The sequence below is a fragment of the Girardinichthys multiradiatus genome, chromosome 9 (assembly GCF_021462225.1).
Source record: "Girardinichthys multiradiatus isolate DD_20200921_A chromosome 9, DD_fGirMul_XY1, whole genome shotgun sequence".
In the NCBI taxonomy this organism is placed as follows: domain Eukaryota; kingdom Metazoa; phylum Chordata; class Actinopteri; order Cyprinodontiformes; family Goodeidae; genus Girardinichthys; species Girardinichthys multiradiatus.
The window spans coordinates 27370538-27392085 of record NC_061802.1 but is presented as its reverse complement, the minus strand read 5'-3'; the positions used below and the strand labels follow the sequence as shown (position 1 = coordinate 27392085).

The 21548-nt window shown below is 38.4% G+C and overlaps 2 protein-coding genes across 2 annotated transcripts in view; both read right to left on the bottom strand.

The window, feature by feature from the left end:
* The window catches only part of agbl4 (AGBL carboxypeptidase 4), a 479295-nt gene that overhangs the window by 113635 nt on the left and 344112 nt on the right, over window positions 1-21548 (bottom strand). The gene's annotated exons all lie outside the window — the stretch shown is intronic.
* bend5 (BEN domain containing 5) lies at window positions 1518-19827 on the bottom strand. The gene is made up of 6 exons (XM_047374825.1): window positions 19555-19827; window positions 18475-18605; window positions 16970-17444; window positions 14304-14452; window positions 7536-7749; window positions 1518-7359 (listed from the first exon to the last, which is right to left on the bottom strand). The coding sequence occupies exons 1-6, from the start codon at window positions 19736-19738 to the stop codon at window positions 7163-7165; spliced, it is 1350 nt and encodes a 449-aa protein (XP_047230781.1). The 5' UTR covers window positions 19739-19827; the 3' UTR covers window positions 1518-7162.

Sequence of the window (21548 nt, the reverse complement as noted above, 5' to 3'; positions counted from 1 at the left end):
TGCTTTAAGTTACTGACCAGGTTAAACTGATTAAAATACAGAGAGATGAAAATACCATCTGTGAAAATGAAGTTACTGCTTTCTTTGAAGTCTTCAGACTAATGAAAATGCGTAAGAGAGCAACAGGCATGGCCACAATGAACTTTCTTTGAAGCATCTGAGAATTTGAATTGACAATTTTGCTGTCATTATTTAACTGCCAGACAGTTAAAATTTTAATTATACCCCCAGTAGATTTAGGTTTAAAGTAATCTTTTTATTTTGCCTATAGGTTTCTACTGACTGGAAGTAAAATTACCATCTTACAGTTGTTGAGCAGGAGTCCAGACTTTGATAGAGACTCTATGGAGGGAGATGAAGATTAGGGTGATAGTAAGGAGGGCATCCAACCTCAAAGACTTGAGAATTCATCATCAAAGATACAATCATCAATATACCTGTGGGAACATACAAACAGCTGGTCAGCAATTATAGGGGTATGATTGCTGTAATGATAAAGGTTTTTCATTGATTGTTGAGGTTATAGAAAAGTTTTAACAAGCAATTTTTTTTCTTAAAATGTAAATAAAATCTGCACCATCACTGCGCTGCAACAGGGTCTATGGTTTGAAACCCAGCTTTGCCTTTCAGTCTATAGTTCCACTTGTGCTCCCAAAAGTAGATGTAGGGCAAAGTTTTTGTTTTGGTCTCATTTGACCAGAGCGCGTTCTTCTATTAGTGTTCAGTAATGTCCCCTGCATGGTTTGAGACATGTTATGTCCTGTTGATTTCCTACTGAACTGATTTTGACTTTCACCGGGATAAATACCTATTCTGTCCTACCTTAGCTGTGGGTCTCTGCAGCTCCTCTAGACTTATGCTAGGAGTCTCGGCTGCTGGCCCAATTAATGCTCTCCTTACCCATTCAGTTTAGGTGAACTGTCATATCTTGGCTGGTTTGTGGTTGTGCCATTCTTTACACATTTCTAGAATGATAGAACAGCTCTAAGATGTATGTAGCTTGGAATTGTGTTTAAAAACCCAATCCTGCATCAAACCTCTGCAGACTCTGACCTGTCTGCTGTGGTCCTTGGTTTTCATGGTGCTGTATGTTCACTAAGGTTTTCTAATAAACCTCAGACCTTCACAAAACATTTTTCATCATGTAACTTTTAGCCAGGCTCCGCTCCACGCTACTCGGCTCACTTTGCGAGCGTTTCCATTACTCTTTTGTCCGAACCAGTATCTACTTTTTGGTCCCTGTTCCTGAGCAGGTCCGACCGAGGCTGAGTGGGGACTACATGTGGTGTGAATAGATTGCTGTTCACTGATTGGCCACGAGACCAGGAGAAATTAGAATGTTTTTGAAGAGGTAGTGCAGGTAAAAGTTAAGAAAACGAGTAACTACAATAAAATTCAGAACCACAATTGCCAGAGCAGGTCAAACCGATGACAAAATAATGTTAACATTAACAGAGTAACACCATGAAAAGCCTAAACTCTGCAGCAAGAAAGGACACAAAAAGCAAGACCAGAGGTTTGTGCTGATAGAATAAAAGTCTTGATTTATTTCTGTTTATCTATACATTTAAACAGGTGTTCCTGAATGCAGCAAGAGAAAAAACACAGAACAGGTTGCTAAGCGTCAAAGAGTCGCATAGCAGAGGTGTGGCCGGTTCAGCGAAGACATGTACACTATCATTTATACCTATAGGACTTTCTGTAAAATGTGGTTTGCCACTGGGAGGCTACAATAGGGTAAAATAAGTGTTTACTGCAATAGTATTGAGATCTTTCAACATTATTATACCAACAATAAATACTCCATAAAGTAGAAACCCTGTCTTTCCCCCAACTATAACTGCAAAGCATTAAATTCTACAGATAGGTTTAATATAGCTCAGTTTAATTCAAATCAAAAGAGCTTAAAACGTCATAATAGTTTAGTACGGATTTGTCATATCGCCATTGTCCTATTTGACTCTACCTCAAGGCTGTGCAGACACATTCAGTTCTCTCCTGCTATTTATCTCTGTGGCTGGCCCTCCATCAAACAGTGATGTGGCACCAGGTTAGTTATTCTACACCTGCATAGGAACTACAAACAACTCTCTGGACTCTATTCTCCCCCAAGGCCAGAGAAAAGGTCACTGCTAACCATTATAAACAGTCCAAATGGCTTAAAAGTGCCTCCTTGAGAACCAGCTGCTGTCTAAGAACACACATTACTCACAGTAGAGAGGCGTCAGCCTGACAAAGTTGGGTTCAAGAAGACAGAAACGAAACGTCCACTCAAGTGTCTCAAACACTTTGGCGCGGAAAACAAATACTGAAGCGTGGGGATCAGGGGACAGGATATAAGAGGATGTAATGCACTTTCTGCGAAGACAAACTGAAGGTTAGCATTTAAAAAATACACAGATAAACACAGACAGTGAATAAAAATCAACTGATCCAACTGACAAAGTAAACCAAACAAGTCTGAGAAAGCCCTGTGTTGTTTTTTTTTTAACACTTTGCTAATTTCTGCTTATATTAGTGTGGTATAATCCCCGACTACAAACGGACCCTGATCTACAAAGCAAGGTTGACCCAAATGACTATGGTTCTGCCGAGGGCCTTTGCCTTTGCTACTCAGATTCACACTGCTTCCTTATCCATGTACGTCTATAATGATAACCTGATCTAACCAGTAAAAATGGATATTCTTGAAAACACACTGCAACAAAAGGAAAATGACAGAAGCGGATGCACCCATTTAAAATAACTTCTGAGGTACTTCTGAAATTGAGACTATAATTACTATCTACAATATTTGGATGGATAGCATATATTTTAAAACAGTAACAGCAGGGTTACCACCCTTGCGAAAAAACATTTTGGCTTCAGGATTTGATTAGTTGAGGGGATAGCGGCGGTTAACACACCTGAATAACACACAGAGCCGTATGACGATTAAAAACATAGAAAAACAGCACCATTTTGAGGTCCGGTAGATCAGTTTTTTTGTTGTTGTTCTTTTTGCTTTTCTCAAACTGTTTGCTGGTAGCACCGTCAACCAGTAAAAATCTCAGATTGCAATACAGAGACAAAACATAGTCATCAATCAACTGCACAACATAGCAAAGAGCAAAGATATAGATCCATATATATATATATTTATATATATATATATATATATATTCAGACAACCCCCTCACACAGAAACCCCCTTTACAGCAGCATCTTTAAGCAGATAAGAAAACGAATTTTACTTAAGAATGATATTTGTGTATTGAGGTGTTTTATATGCTGTACATGTTGAGAGCAACCAGCTATACCTTTTCCTATAGATTTTTTAATATACACACACATATAGTTTACATTTACTGACAAACACCAGAGTAACAATGAGGTAGGACGGTGAAGTTGGATGAAGTAGAGACGGTTTGTGGATTGTATACAAAGTTACTGATACTTTTAAGAAAAATATATGCCTAACAATGTATATCTTTGTTTTTTTATGTATCTGAGGCTCAAACAGTAACGTGTCTCATTAACAGTATGGCTCTGCAAACTGCTAGATATCCATCTTGAGTGAAGCTTAAAAACTGGATCACTCTATCCTCAGTGTAAGTATGAAAAAGTAAAACAAAGCTCCATTGTCTTGTGAAGCTTTAACAGGTATTCACAGCGTAATCCATAAAGCAGGTGAGTAAGGTACAAGAAGTGGCACAAGAGGATCGTATCTAGCAGGTTTCCTTTCTAAAACTACTGCTATGGTGTTGTGTTCCAGAGTCAAATTAGCCCAAAATATCCACGACTCACTATTCCAATATGTACGTTACGAATAGGCCTTCAAAACTTCTGCCACTCTCTTGAAAGATTGGCCGTGTCGTCGCAGATTAGGCTAAATCTGTGATGGCACAGCTTTCATCCACTGAAGATGGTTTTAGTTAAGGGATTATAGGTTTTAATCTCGCTCCAGGAATCCAGCCTTTCAAAACGATGATGTAATAGCTCTATAAATGTTCTCTTTAGCCATTGTTACAACCACACCCTCTTTTGGCATTGAACAACAAAGAAACACAAACACAGTACACAACAACGCATCTGAATTTCAGTAAGGTGGCCTGCACAGCAGAAAGCTTTTTTTTTTCCTTTTAAATTGCAAGTATTTTCAATACACGGTTCCAACATGTGGACCTTATCTTAGTTTGTACAGAGAATCAACAAAACGAAAAAAGGGTACTCTGGTTTACAAAAAAGACAATAGTCACCATTGTGACCTTTGTTATTCACTAAGCTCCAGTACCTTTGCATTGGCCATTTTTTTTGTGCAAACCCAGCTGATTCCTCAGTCTGCATCTAACATTTTTCAGCTTCATTATTCAGTCCTCACAGTTACAACTCATTTGTAAAAAATACTCCATTTGAATTCTATACAAGTCATATTTATACATGTGAACAGCATGTAGTTTTGTTCATCTAAAGCAAAATCTCCAGTCATCTTAAACATTTCAAAGGTAAAGTCTTTAAACTGGTCGTTTCCGTTTTAATGTGAATTGTTTGTCGCTTTCCGTGTAGCGGATAAATGTCCAGGAAGAGATGATGGAGTGGTGGATTCCAGTTTTAATGTCGCCTTTTAAATATCTCCAGACCTAAATCTTACAGTTAAATATTAACACTTACCAAGCTTATTATGGGACATTAGTTTGCCAGAGGCATTCCAAAAGGTCAATATTGTTCTAATAATAAAAATGAAATATATATAAACCAAAATGTCATAAGGTGCTTCATGAGAATAAAATGGTAACCAGGCCCTAATCTATAAGAACTATTATGGCAAATAACTGTTTGAAACTGAAGCAATTGTCAAATTTAAAGTGCATTCAATGTAAAAGATATGAGTTGATCATCGCTGCATCTAATTATATGAGAGCCCAACGGTTCAAGAATATAGATTCTTGTTGATTTAAAGTGAGGTTGTGATTGCAATATACAGACTGAGTTAGTAAGGAAACTCTTTCTCTCCCTCTCCCTCTTTTGTTCCTCTGGGATAACTTTGGCTAAGAGTGAGGTGGATTTGTTTACTGATCAACATTTGAAGACCGCATCTAGCTTAAAGCCAACTGTTCATATATAAAACAAAAATAGGAAAAAAATTGGTAATACAAGGAACTGACATAATACGGACAACACTGCATCAAACATGACCAGAACCTTGAAGCTGTAAAACGACTAATCAATTTATGTCAACTTTGGTGACAAACATATGCATTTGTTTCTATACTATTTTGGAACATAAAGTAGCTTAACGAAAGGCTGATATGAAGTGCTGATATGACACAAACCAAGACAAACAAACAGAAAAATTTGATGGAGAAAAATAAACTGAGAGACATCCAGGAATTACAAATATGAAGAGGAGAAAGGTTTGATGGGCAGCTCTGCAGCAGATTCACAGTTAGCCACAGCTAGGTCACAGTTGAGATTTCAATCTGCAGTGTTTAGTTCCAGCCTGCAGACAGCCACGCAAACCGTTTCAGATCAAAACAATATAACAGGAGAGAAAAATCCTATATATATTAAAAAAAAAAACATACACAACTAAAGAACGTTTTAAAACTTTTGATGGCATGGCTTGAAGGAAATTGTCACTGGAGCAACCTTACTATTTTCCCCAGTGGTGTGACTAAACAGAAGAGAGAGTTAGGATGGGATTCAGCAGGGACAGACAACCTTAGAAAAAAAAAAGAAGAAAAGTAGTGCAGCAGACAGCTTTACCCACAGCTAACATTGCTGTCACAACAAGATGACCTGGGTTGTGCAGAGCTGTGCTCGGATATTTCACCTGGCAGCTAGTCCTGTTCACCTCTATCGGATGGTGCAAACCACACATAAAAATTGTACCTGGCCACCTCTTACATTCTCACAGCAAAGTGCAGGTGAAGCTTCATCACTTCAGCTTAAAACATTTACAATCACAGCTTACTAGAATAAAAATAAAAAAAACCCATGGAGATATAAGTCCCAGGAGATTGCCAAATCCATTTAAGGCTTTTCAAGTCATCAACATGCCTGTACCATAACAACTCCACAGTCTATTCAAATGACTGAAAGAAAAATATTAAGAGATGCACCAGTTTGACCTGGGGTAATTTGATTTAACCCCCAGGTCAAAAGAAAAATGTTTTTGCCTGCTCATTAAATGCACCAAAACTAAGAACTCCAGCCCAACAGCATGTACACTGAGTTTATTAAAAATCAGATATAGACTAGGGACATTTGCTTTAAAGATTAAACGGGCGAAATATTTTGGTTTCTTCATTTTGGATTCAAAACAATGATCTCTATCAAACAAAACTGCAGCTCAATGTTAGGTCTTTTATGAGTTATGGTGCTTACGAAAACAGATAATCTAAAATTGGTATTGGCCGAGAAAAGTGATCGGTGCATCTCTGGAAAATATAAATCCTTTCTAGAGCTCATACATTAATGGAAGATGTTAATAACATGAATGGTAAAAAAATAAAACAAATCAAATATAGCATTACTGACTCATAATTTGGAGTCATTCTTTCCAACAACCCTCTGTAAGCACTCTTCTTATGAGCGGATGTCGTAAAGGAGTTGAGACAGCACACATTCAAAGTTAATCTCTTGGAGCAAACCGTCATATGGCTGTTACTAATTAAGACTTGTGCATTGGAGACCCTGACGTCCCATCCTATGTATTTAGTACCAACACTCAAATCCCTAACAGTCTAAGACCCGTTAGCTAGCATCGTCAATTATACAGCATCAGAAGACTCTACCTACAGAAATAACCTCTTACTTTTTAAAAGTTCCAGGACTCAAAACGATGTTCTGACACAGAACAATAAATTAACAATCACATCTTATCTGTCTTTTTGACACATATGCACAAACTTCTGTACCAATGCATCAGTAAAGCTTATAAAAACACTCACTCCAGCTCATATCAAACTATTTCGTGTGCAGGTGGGTAAAGCCGTCTGGCAGCCACTGAAAGAAATGATGAATGTGATGCTTGCTCTATAGGGAGCGAGGATGGGACCTGTGGAAAAGAAATATGACCACTTCTCGAACAGTGACAGCATTCCCCAACCCACCCATACCAGGTCCCCTAAAGATCCTGCAGACAACGAGGGGCAGAAGGCGCTGACGTGACAGTTGTTCACTATATGCCATCATAGGTGAAGTTCTCCATCTTGACAGTCTGTCTGATTAGCAGCTTGGACTCCCGTCGCTCCTCGTTCTTGATGGACTTGTTGATGTCCATTATCTTTTCACAGATATATTTGTTCACTTTGGACAATCTCTGCGTGATCTCAGCGCTGTCGGCGGTTTCTTGAGACACTCGGTCATAGAGACACTCTGGGGAAGAAGAAAGTCATGGGAGTCAGTGCATCAGATGAAAAGCTGCTCATCTTATCTTTGATGTCTACTAAATAAGTATTTGTGAAAAAAAAACCTATTCTTATGTAACTTTTGTTTTTAAGCTTAAGTATTTCCTTTAGGAATCTTGAAGTTCTGACTTTAATTGAGCTTACCTCTGACAATTTTCAGCTTGCTGGGCGACAGTGGAGGTTTGGGCAGGGCGTCCTTCTTCTTTTTAGTGGCAACACCTGTGACACTACGGTTTTTAAGAGTTTCAGTGCCCCAAATCATCACAGCGAGGTTCTTTGTGAACTTGGAGTCTCCCTGGGTCCGCTGAAGCTGATGCCATTTCTCTTCCTCCACCCAGATCCCACCACCAAGATGTACCTGCAGACAACATATGGAAAATGTAAATGAGCACTGAATGAACGTTTTCATTGGCCGTGTCATGCACATTGAATATGTGTTGTAACCAACAAAAGTCAGTCTATTACAGTAATGTATGCTTTGTTTTTGGGTGAACTGGAGATATAAAAAATAAATAAATCCCAGACACAACCATGTGATGCAGTTTTATTTGTTACAGTCCTAAGCCAAAGTATTCTTTCGCCCTGAGCTTTCAAATTTTTTTTATTGAGATTTTATTTGACTGATCAAATCAAAGTAAAGCATTATTGTTGTACTGGAAACTTTCCTTTGGATGAAAATGTTACAGATAATCTAAAAAGTGTGCATTAGTATTCAGCCCCCTTTACTCTGATACCCCTCAATAAAATCTGCTGCTAACAACTGCCACCAAATTTGTTTTACCAAGGACAGGAAAGCTGATCAGCGTTGATGGAAGAACGGATGGCCGTAAATGCAGGACAATTCTGGAAGAAACTCTGTTAAAGGCCGGAAAAGGATTGAGACTGAGGTAGACAACTACCCTGAACATACATCCAAAGCTACAAGAGGATAGTTTAAGATATATTATTTATATGTTAGAATAGCCCAGTCAAAGTCCAGACCTACATCCAATTAAGAATCTGTGGCAAAACACGTGTTCATAGCTGCAGTAAATCCAACTCGACTGAGCTTGAACCTCTCTGTAAAGAAGGGCAACAAATTTCTCCATGTTTCAAGAGAAACAAAAGTTGGTTATACAGTTTTGACTCATATAGGCATAAAAAAGGCCTTTTATTTGCAAAGCGTTTTGTAAAAATTTGTTTCTCTTTACTTCACAACAATGCACTACTTTGTGGCGGTCTATCATTAAATCCCTATAAAAAAGTTTGTAGTTAGAACATAAATAAATGTGCGAAGGTTTGAAGGTGCAGTATACCAACAATCATTCTAACAGCACATTCTTTTTATGCCTATCTGAAGTGGTTGAACGCCAACTGGCCCACACACTACAGCTCCTATAAAGCTGTCTCATTTGTTTGCTTGACAGAAAATGCTGCATATCTACAAGAGCCTTTGACAGATTAGAAATGCCATAGGCAAGTATATCCTCAGACTAAGAAACCCTAAGACCTGATATGTGACCAATGTAAAATCTATAAGGGTTTGGTAACAGCTCAGATTACAGCATTAAACAAGATGGACCAGTGAAGCAGAGATGATAAGTGTCTTGTCCTGTTGTTGGCCCAACAGTCGTTTGTAATTCTTAGAGTGGCACTAATCCCACCAAGAGCCCTGAAGAATCCTGGAGAGCAGAGACTGAGCTGATGCTGAAACTTTGGTCACAAATAAATCCACTCTGATGCCGTCACGCTCACACAGTATCAGTAACTTGATTTATTCTCTGATATGCCTCTTGTGTTCAAGGCTAGTTGCTGTGGTGGTGTTAAGGAATAATAGTATGGTTAAAACAATCTAAACGAGCAATTCAAGTTGCAAATAAATACCCAAGTAAGTTTAAACTGGCAGAAAGTACATCTTGTCTGTTTTCTCAGGTTGTCAAATCTAAAGTTTAATTTTCTAATATACCAGAAATGTTCAAATGCAACTTATTTTGAATTTATTCGCTACCTACAATAAAAGCTGCACCTTTCCTTTCCATCAGAACTCCATGCTCCCTAATGCAGGACCAAAAACGTCCCACCATGAAAGATCCATTATATAATTCCTTGTTCATTTATTTACAGGCAGTCTGAAGAGCATTTCCTTAGCTCTTTCAGTCCTCTGTCCAGAGACAAGATGTCAAGAAGCTTATAGCAGCTTCTTGGGGGCTTCTGTTTTAAAAAGTTGAAGTCCCTTACAGCTCTAGGCCTTTGCACCCATTTGCCATTTTGTATTCATATTCCAATCAGGCAGTGCTGTCATTTCCCGCCTTCCTGCTTTCATTCTCAAAGCCTTAAACAAAACTGTTTGTACCCATGTAATTATAACCATTGCGAGTCTGCTTTTTTGTAGTTAAGGATTTACATGAATTATGGAGATAAATAAAATTGCTCACATCTTATGTTCAATTTAACTGCATATAACTTAATTAAAATTTCATGTTACACTATTTCCCATATATTTGATCTGCATTTGGGCCAGCTCTTATGAAATACGACAGATGAACCCTGATCGAAGCAAAATAACTAAGCAACTTATCGTGTGTAGACAATAAGCAGAATACAGAAAATTGCTTTAAATTGTCAGTTGTCAAAGTAGGCACACGACCTCCCACTGGTAGGTACGAATGGACACATGGGTTGTAGAAAACGTCTCATAACTTTCATAACTGAAGAAGTCAGAAAAGAAATGACCAGACCACACAGGCGCAAAATAGTCAAGGGGTGTAATGATCCGCACCCATCTCCCACAGGCTGAGCTGCATGAAAGCATAACTTAAATGAAGCAGACGCTCCATCTGTTGATTGGTCTCGTTGTACATATCTGGCAACCTGCTGCTTCAGTGGCTCTGTGGGCCTTCCACAGTGGCTCTTAATAACTGATCAAGAACTGTTTTTATGTAGCAAAGCAGCAGCAAAGGCTAGTTTTAGAGGTTTCTCTTTTTTAATGCAAAATCTGCATGGCATTTCACAACTGTATGAGCGAAATGTTAAAAGGAATATGTATGTGTTCTGCTATTTATACACACATGGACAAAATTGTTGGTACCCCTCGGTTAATGAAAGAAAAACCCACAATGGTCACAGAAATAATTTGAATCTGACAATGGTAATAATGAATAAAAATTCTATGAAAATGGACAAATGAAAGTCAGACATTGCTTTTCAAATATGCTTCAACAGAATTATAAAAAAAAATAATAAACTTATGAAACAGGCCTGGACAAAAATGATGGTACCCTTAACTTACTATTTTGTTGCACAGCCTTTTGAGGCAATCAAATAATTCCTATAACTGTCAATGAGACTTCTCCACCTCTCAGCAGGTATTCTGGTCCACTCCTCATGAGCAAACTGCACCAGTTGTCTCAGGTTTGAAGGGGGCCTTTTCCAGACAGCATGTTTCAGCTTCTTCCAAAGATGCTCAATAGGATTTAGGTCAGGGCTCGTAGAAGGACACTTCAGAATAGTCCAATGTTTTCCTCTTAGCCATTCTTGGGTGTTTTTAGCTGTGTGTTTTGGGTCATTATCCTGTTGCAAGACCCATAACCTGCGACTGAGACTGAGCTGTCTGACACTGGGCAGCACATTTCTCTCTAGAATCCCTTGATAGTCTTGAGATTTCATGATACCTGCACAGATTCAAGACACCCTGTACCAGAGGCAGCAAAGCAGCCCCAGAACATAACAGACCCTCCTCCATGTTTCACAGTAGGGACAGTGTTCTTTTCTTCATATGCTTCATTTTTACGTCTGTGAACATAGAGCTGATGTGCTTTGCCAAAAAGTTCAATGTTTGTCTCATCTGTCCATTGGACATTCTCCCAGAAGCTTTGTGGCTTGTCAACATGTAGTTTGGTAAATTCCAGTCTGGCTTTATTATGATTTGCTTTCAACAATGGTCTCCTTGGTCGTCTCCCATTAAGTCCACTTTGACTCAAACGTTGGATGGTGCGATCTGACACTGATGTTCCTTGAGTTTGAAGTTCAACTTTAATCTCTTTAGAGGTTTTTCTGAGATCTTTTGTTACCGTTCATATTATCCGTCTCTTTGTTTTGTCATCAATTTTCCTCCTGCAGCCACGACCAGGCAGGTTGGCTACAGTCCCATGGATCTTAAATTTCTGAATAATATATGCAACTGTAGTCACAGAAACATGAAGCTGCTTGGAGATGGTCTTATAACCTTTACCTTTAACATGCTTGTCTATAATTTTCTTTCTAATCTCCTGAGACTCTTTCCTTCGCTTCCTCTGGTTCATGTTAAGTGTGGTACAAACCATTGTCACCAAACAGCACAGTGACTACCTGTAGCCCTATATATAGGCCCACTGACTGATTACAAGAATGTAGACACCTGTGATGCTAATTAATGGACACACCTTGATTTAACATGTCCATTTGGTCACATTATTTTCAGGGGTCCCATCATTTTTGTCCAGGCCTGTTTCATTAGTTTATTTTTTTAAATAATTCATGTGAAGCATGTTTGAAAAGCAATATCTGACTTTCATTTGTTCATCTTCATAGAATTTTTATTTATTATTACCATTGCCAGATTCAAGTTATTTCAGTGACCACTGAGGGTTTTTCTTCCATTAACTGAGGGGTACCAGTAATTTTGTCCACGTCTGTATGTCATCAGCCTGCTTATTAGGTGGGTTATCTATTTTTTCATGATTTTATTAAAATAATGCAAGGACTCAATTTGCCTCATTTTACTAAATCCCTTTTTTTAATTCCAAGTTTTTTTCTGTTTTCCTAACCAAAAAACAGGTAAGCTCGTTCTGTTTTACTGTTGTGTACAATCACTATTTTGCCCAATATATCCTCAGTCACTTTAAATGTAGCATTACAATGTTATCCAGAAGTAATAAAGTGTGGATTAAACCCAACAGTGAGTCAAAGACTTCACCTTCACCTATTATTTTTTAAGTCCAGTCATTCAAGTCATGGTGTGAATCATATGAGCCCTGAATATACATTTAATTGAAAATGGTAAGCAACAATATCAAGTCAATGCTAAATGCTTCAAAGTCTTCTGCTACCTGATTCTTCCAGCACAAAAATTGGTGAAGGAAATAAATCCACTTGGACCAACTTCGACCTGACTGTTGGTTTAAGGAGGAGCCTATTTCACCTGCTGTGACAAGTAAACAAAAGGTCACAGGTCGTAGCTTTGATTACCACATTATAACTCAGCTTGTAGCTTTCTACACGATGTGAGTGTACATTGTATATACCTCTGCAAAACACTCAAAGCTGATTGCCTGGCCAGGAAGACTGACCTGGTCTTAAAGGTGAGGTAATGCAACAGGGGGCAAATGTATGTCTGTTTTCCTTCTCTATTCTCTTATCACCGTAAAGTCTTTAGGCTAGCATCCAAAAAGCTTTTCCCTGGGCAGTTAATGTGCTTTAGGCTGCAAGCCAGCAGACAAGCTTTTTACTGGCCTTAAAGTTAGACAAGGCTGTTTTCATCCTCACGGCCCTTTTGCCCTCGTTTATCTCTTTCTCCCCATCCCTCCTTTCCTAACCTCTCTTTGCACTCTCACTAGAGCTAACCTGTCAGTCACTTTAAATTCCTCTCGTGCAAATAATTAATATGAGGTCCCTGATGTAGGAGACTTCTAATTTGCAAGTGTTCTTCACGCTTGGAGTGGCCACGGACCCAGGAGCTTGTAGTACTGGTCTCGTCCCCCTCTCCGCAGACCCATCATCAGAGACAGGGCGGCTGGTTGAGTTACAGCAGTGGGGGAAGTACAGATCCCTAACAGGCTAATAAACACTGATGATGCTGGCTGGGCTTGAAGGAACAATAATAATCTTCTCAACCTTGTTTACCTGCTAGGACGGGGCAGCAAAGGGGAAAGGACTGATCAGCAACGACAGCATGTTTCACAGTTTGTGGTTGTTAACAGGGAATGGAGCATTTCCTACAGAAATCAGGCCACTAGCTACGGTCACGCTCAAGCAAATGGGCAGGAATACGAAATCAAGAAGTGAAAGTTGTTGGGGGTTATTAGAGCTATGTACACCTTTCGCAGCATATAGAAAAGAAGAGTACTCAAATAAAACAGATGATTTTTAGAGAGTGCCAAAAGTATCAAACTACCAAAAGTGAACAAATCCTTTAACAGTTATATATACGTATCATTACGGAAATAAAATTATTAAATCAAACTGAAAATAAATGAATTCATTCATGATTATTTAATCTATGAAAATCGGTAAGAAATAATTATATGTAAACTTCAATAAATAAGTCAATATATTTTAAAATCGTATTAATTCAGCATTTCTCTATTATTTTATTGTTCACATAACTGGTTCACAGCCTCAAACTGAATGGCAGGAATAAGTCCACTTCAGACCCATAAGCTTCACTACTGCTGTATTAGCCCCGGCCACTGACTGTGATTGGTAACACTCATGAATAACATTAATTCATTTACAATATATTATAAATATGAAATATTTGTTTTGTGAATAAAATAAAGACTTAATACTTAACGGCACTTAATGATATTTTTAAGAAATGATTGATGCATTTCAAATTTTAACTAATTGACACATTAAGGTATTTTTTTGTTCAATAATAAATAATCTTAAAATATATCAACAAAAAATTTTTTTAATCAGAAATCTGTTTCTATAACATCTTTCTGGTTCCAAGTTATGAATATTGAGTAGACGATTCATTTTTCAATATGTAATATTTAGTTTTTAATGGCAGAGAAAAGAATTTAAGAAAACAAGATCTATTACATAGATAATTTCAAATGCCTTGTAAAAGATGGGTTAATTCATGATTTAAAATGAAAGAACCAGTTTTAAAGGTGGCAACAATGTAACAAGTAAAGTGCTGAATTAAGCTTTAAGCCCAGTTAGACTCACCTTCCCATCGTTACAGGTGTACACTGTTCTGGGCGAGGGCGAATAGCTTGAACTTGTGTTTGCTTCTTCTCTGCATGTCTCCTGGGCCTCAACTATAGGTTCCACCACTTCAGCCTTGATTGTCTGAGTGCCATTGTTGTGCATAGGCTCTACGAGACAAAGGTGACATTCAACATTACAGAGACAACGACCGGATACTCATCTCCAGCTCAATCAGCCATTTACTGATGGTCAGTAAACGTGGTGAATAGAAACACATAAAGACGTTAGGCTTCCGTTTGTTTTTATTGCTGGAATAGTACCCGTTGGTTTGTTTCCTGACTGCTTTAGCTCTGGGCTTCCCCGTGGCATGTGACAGTAACTAAGCTGTTCTGATAGCTGGCCACGCTAAGCTCCAGTGTAGCTGATGAATTTTAATATCGGTCAACGATGCACTCTATTCGCAGACTGACTCTAATCTGGACCCGGGTTATTAGATGGTCCTGCCTGCATTTAGACACCTCTGTTTGGATCTGTGGGGCGTCTGATCTAAACACTAGCATCTGCTAAAGCTTAACTCTGCACACTGCTTTATGACACTAGCTTTAACAATACTCCTAGTACATTTTAAAATCTTATCCAGCACAAATATTCAACTAGTTTTAACCGACTGGGGTTTCATAGCAAGCAGAGTAACTTGTCTAGGCTTGTGATGACTCAAAACTTAAAAAAAATATGTATATGGCCCAACGACATTTTGTTTTCGTTTTTCACTCTCAACCAAGTGTTACAGACTGGTGAGGAACAATAATGCTGAAATATTAACATCTAAATAAATCAACTTACTGAAGTATCAGCTTAAGTCTCAGCTTACCCACTGAACTCTTGATGAATGTTTTGTACCAAATAGTTAATTTAAAGAAATATCACAGTGATATTTTTAAATAACATAAAGGTCCCAATTAAAAAAAAATTAAACATTTCTTTATTTTTGTGGTCACCTAACAGATTCATCTCTAAAAAGATAAACATCTTCTCAATAGCCAATTTATGCTTTCTGCATTTCATGTGGGGGCTTTTAACATACAGTTTGTCATGGTTAGAGCGGACCTCTCAACAACCTGAAGAACCAAATAATATTTACAGTTAAAACTTTGTTTTTATACCCCTGGTAGATTTAGATTTAAAAGTCATCTTTTAATTTGACCAATGTGTCAAAATGTGATATTACAATAAGCCATAAATTTCAGCCAAAACTAATTAATTTCTATGTTTGACTTCTATTTCATGTAAAAGAGCACAGCGGAAAGTATTCATACCCTTTGTATATTGTGAGAGACTGTGGGAAAATGTTCTACTCAGCTCTAAATAGTCTTTGCTGCTCTAAAGCTTAGCAAGTGATTTATTGGCAAAATATGCTTTCTTCAACTCTACACATGAAAAAGCAACTCTCTGCAGATGGTTTGTGGCAAATCATGAGAAACAAAACAGCTCAGTGAGGACCTGCAGCTGCTCACAACTCAGAAAAGGGCTACGAAGCGCTATACTTAAATGTCTGTACAGTGGCCACAGCCAAAAAGCGTTCCCCGCTGCATCACCACCAAGGCCCTCCTGACGGATGTGGGCCATTGCGGTGGCAACATCTCAAGGCAGACAGTCCACTGGACACTGCATGCTGCTCAACTCCATGGCTGCAGACCGAGGAGGATTCTAGAGAACCACAAATACCTGCTTGGCCTCGGCAAGATTTTCTCAGGGCAAAGAAGAAGGCTTCTTGTTTTTCATTTTGTGGTCAGATGAAGCTCAAACTTTAATGTAGCCTTCACAAGAAAGATCAAGCATTCAACCCCAAGAACACCATCCTCACATTAAAGCATGGTGGTGGAAACATTATGCTTTGGGTGTGTATTTTTTAGCCAATGGGAATCTAAAAGAAAATGACTACAACAAGATTCTCATCACCATTATCATAATGCAGTTTGCAGAGAAACTTTGGTCTTTGGGACCACTGGATTTTACAGCATGACAGTGACCCAAAAACACAGCTTGAGAAATTATTGGCTGCCAAAATATTAAAGTCTATCTCACTTCCACTCAAAAAATAACTTAATGGCTGACTAATAATACCTAAACGTGTATCTACCAGGGGTATAATTAATTTGGGTCTTTACTGTATGTACTGTATGTGAGCTGATGTCAGATGGCCCAGAAAAACAAACAAACGAAACTGCACAAAATTAAGAGCATGCATGTGGATTCAAAATCCATTCGTTTCTAAGAAAAAATAACCTCTATTCTGATATGCAGACGGCATTATTTTCTTTTCGGACAATTATTTTCTGGTCCTCCATAAACAACTTCCTAATATGCTCCTCCTCTTTGTGCTATCAAATATATTTATTTATAATTCCATTAATCAAGCTTGGAACCTAACATCAAGGCAGCAGACTGCCAGTACTTCCTGAAGAACAAACAAAACTGTGCATTCATCCATTGTCTGTATTCAAAGTCAGCATTAGTTTGTCAACGAAGACTAAAAATGTATACGTCCGAGTTTGACGCACACTCATTTTCAATAACACCTGATATAATGCACAACTTTATCTTTACTGATAAAGTCAGAAATTATCTGAGTACCACAGGTTGCACAGGGTTGTGTGTCGGAGAGCATGCTCCTGTTCTCTCACCACTGCCCAGTCTCATGAGGAGTACATCCTGCAGCCTCCTGTTGAAGTCCCTCAGTTCTTTGACTTCTGTCAGCAAGCTGCCGTATTCCTTTAGCTTCTTGGCCTGCTGCACCAGCTGTCTGCGGGTTCTCTCCAACTCCTGCTGCAGTCTCCTCATCTCCTCCTCCTGTTGCCTGTAGCTGTGAACCAGCTCCTCATACAAAACCCTCGGAACAACGGCCGCCACCACCTCGGACACACAATGCGCGTCCACCTCCAGATGCTGCTGCTGCTGATGGTGATGATGCCGATGCTCTGCCTCCATTTCCTCCTCTTCGTCATCTGCATCCTCTCCCTCCTCAGCCAACCGGTCCTCATCCAAGTCCTCTTCACCTTCCATATAGGAGTTGGCTGCATTTCTCTCCAGGCGAGCCACTACTGCTGCGAGGCTCTTAGAGGAGCTAGAGAGGGGTTTTCCATGGTTGTGAGAAAGGGCCTAAACGGAATGGCATGTTAGAAAAGGCATGGGTAAGACACATGAGATCTAAACTGTGACTAAAAGAAAGTTGAATATGACAGATATGAAATTGTACTGACACAAGTGTGTCCTAATACTCAAACAGATATTGGCATATATGTTCTCTGATATGAGAACAGCTTTATATGAGGGGGGCTGAAAACCTAACATTGCAATATAATGGTGTAGTATTTTGATAATGATATCAATTAACACAGATTTTCGTCCCTACGCTGTCTTTTCCATCATTAGGATGACCTGACCACGCTCCCAGTGCTTTAGCACCCTAGTGACCTAGCTGTAGATCAAGCGGTAGACCTGGAAACATTTTAAAAATAACTTTGTGAAATTATGATTTTGTTATATAGAATTCATATAGGATTTGTTATATAGGATTCAAACAAAAAGATGACAAATCCACATCAGTCTATACAAGACATAACAGAGACTGCCACTGGTTTGTTTTGACTGTGCAGATCTCAGTAGGACCAGAGGAGAGGAGTCACAGAGTTCTCTGATGAGCCGCTCAGCGGATTTGCCGGGGAAAGGGCAGCTGTCCAGAGTGCTGAATTTGTGTTAATCCAGCATATGGTAAAAATAACGTACAGGATTTTGGATGTCAGCCAAGTTTATGGAAATGTGATATCAAATCATCAAAAGGCAAATGAAAAAAATAAGAGAAGATGTTTATACATGGCAAGGTCATATATGTAGTTAAACATGAGCAGTATAGTAAAAACCAATTAGGCTATTTTGCAGAATTAAAGAGCAATATCTAAGGATGATTTGACTAAATCACAGTTATTGAAAATTTTATTATCTTTAAAATGTAAAGGTTTGCAGTACTATCACGAGTGCACAATGAAAGGACAAAAAAAAAAAAAAAAAAAAAAAACTGTTCTCTTGCTACAAATAATTTGTAAGTATTTTCTGGTATAAATAACTGTAATTAAGATATAAAAATATTTGTTGCAGTGCAAATCAGCCATCTTACATGGGTTTAGCCTACCTTTTTATGCCTCAGTGGTAATCTCTCTTCACCAAAATTATTCACGATAGACTTCCCAGAATTCCTGATGGACATCTTGGGAATTTTCATCTTCTTTTGGGCTATACAGTCTTCAAATTCCTCTACTGTATCTGTAAAGTCATTTTAAAAAAGTTACACATGTTTGTAGTGAAAGTTGAAAGTAGTCTACAAAAAGAATAATCCAAACATTGTTTTTTCCCGTCATTCTGACCCCACTAAACTAACTAGCATTGTAGAGGGAAAACGTTTCGGAGGACTGCGGTATGTGCGCGGACATTGTCCTGGTCTCGCAGCCCAGACAGTTCACTTTTAGTATTAAGGATGCAGCTAAACATTTCATAGCAAGAGAAAACAACAGTGTGCAAACATTTTCACTAGAGCAGGGAAACGTTTCGTTTACAAAGCTCAGCACAGTATCAGTGTTTCCAAACTGCCAGGATGGTGACATGTTAGCTGATGGATGGACGTGTCACACGGAAATGACTGCAGCACCGCAAACTCTGTAGCACAAAGCTACACAGAAGCTAACCGGCGAGCCGCCTAACAAACGCTTTCTTGCTATACTTGTAATAACATCTGAGACCTCTCTGAAAATAACAGATGAACGAATGCTTTCTTAAAAAACTGATATTTCTATGCCCGCTTTTAGTTGGCGTCTAGTAGTTAGCATGCTAATGTAAGCTAGCAGCGTTAGCTTCGTGGTGTAAACAATTGCTCTGGATTGTCAGCGTTAAATGCTATACACATAAACCGCTAACTCTGCTTTACAGAAGAAGAGCAGATTACTAATGCAACTAGAGGCTACAAATTTAAAAATCTATGAAGCACATACAAGTTATGACAGCCTCCTGAAGTTAGCAAACATTACTAGCATGTCTCACTAGCTACGGCGGAGGACGTTGTTGTTGCTGTCAGATTCCAGCTGATCACGTCCTGACGGATCCACGGAAAACACTCGCTTAGACAACTCTCCCACGTACACGCACGGGATTGTTAATTGTTCAGACAGATAAAACGAGCATTAAAACCGTTGTCGGCGTGTCAGGAGGAGTAACTTACCTGCAAGGGCAAGGATCTGTGCTTCGCACGGCTGGCCTGCGCAGCCATTCTCCTCAGTTCTGTGAACCAGATACACCTTCTGATTATCAAAATCTGTTCTGTGCAGAGGTCTGAAATCTTCGATGGTAGAAACGGGAAACGCGTAGCACATATCGTCTTCAAAGAACCTAACAAAAGCATACATTATTTAGTTCTCTTTGGTCCTGCACTTTGGATATGGTTGACAGTTTTTCCTCACAAAGTATTAAAAAAATATACTCATGGGGGGGTTGGGGATGGTGTCTGCGCTCGGCTACTCTTGCCTGGTCCACATTACCAGGATAGATCATCAAGGCAAAAGTAATAGACATAACTTTAACCATAGTCTTAAGGACATGTTGAGATGTTTATAATAGTGTTAACTGTTTCTAGGGTTCCCACACATTTTTCATTTAAAAACTGCATAGACTTGACTCTGATTTAACTATTAGGCAGATATGAGATTCTCACCATATAATAAGCTGGAGTAAAAATGCCACGATATTACTGTATCACCGTATTTACACAAAACATTAAAACAAGATCTACATTGCCTTGCAAAAGTATTCAGCCCCCTTGGCATTTTTTGTGTGTTGTTGCCAAAACATAAAAAAACAGTCTATGCTGCTGAAAAACAACCCCACCACATGATGCTGCCATCACCATGTTTCACTGTGAATAATACTTTTGCAAGACACAGCAACATTTTAATTGTAATACAAGCCATTTCCACTTGGTCAAAAATAGATAAGTACAAATTTAAATTAAGTTTACTTTCTCATTATGTTTCATATAATAGGATTATTACCAGCAGACAATTGGTGCCCAATGTACTATTTTAACCACTAAACAAATATTGATGAATAAATAAAATAAAACATATCTAAAATTCTAATGAATGTTGATGAGGTAGTATTTTACATTTTATATTTTTATTGCATGTGAGGTGAGATAGAACACACTTGCTTTAGCATATATGTGCAGTGACATCAAAAGGTAAAGCATGTAATTTAGTGTCAGAAAGCGATGTGTTCACAGCAATAGGTGGGGCAAGCCAGCAATGAAATGCCTTATGCCCAATCCAGTCTTAGAAAACTGCACCATCTCTGGCATCTCCCTAAAAGGACAAATGATGGTTTTGAAACTGTATTTTTTTAAAATCGTTGTACACCTAGATAATGGTAACCCATACATGGGTACTCAGATTTCAAGTTGGATCTAATTTGGGGCTGTTTAACTGCTTTATCTGACATCTACACCAACTTAGATTTGCACCATTTTAAACCTTAAACAAATGGGGACAGGATTGTTTCACATCAAATATAGATTCTTTTAAGCACAGTTTGTGATGTGAAACCCCTAATTTGCCCCAACAATGAGAGTTTTAATGTTTTGCGTCCCATCTAAAGTGAACCCAATTTAGGAGCTGCAGGTATGACCAAGCACTTAGAAGCCAAACAAGCAGTGAAAGTGCCCTTTTTTAATTTTGTTTGAGTCTGTAATCTGTGGGTCCTCATCAACTCAAAACACAAAACGATCAATGAGTTGGATCAAACTTTTAATTTATTCAGAAATAAAAAATGTGATCCTTTAGATTATAGAATAAGTAATAAAGACTAGAAACTTAAACATTGCCCTATAATTAGTTTTACTATTCCAGACTTCTGGACTTAAAAAAAATGCTAAAAATCTGATTTCATGTTTTCTAAACTGCATAGAAACCCAGTGTTTTACAAACAGCTGTGGTATTAAAAAAATAAACCAGCTGAAATTTTGATAAAATATCCTCTCTAAACATCTTAAATAATTTCAGAGTTCAGGGAGGACTTTTCAATCTCAAGGGTCATTAAAATTAATCGATCTGGACACCATTTACCTCTCAGTTTGTCTTATAAGGAAACCTTTTCATGGAACATCAGTGAGAAAAGTCCTCGGGATGATTACCTGCCCAGTTAGATGTGATCTGTCCTTGTGTG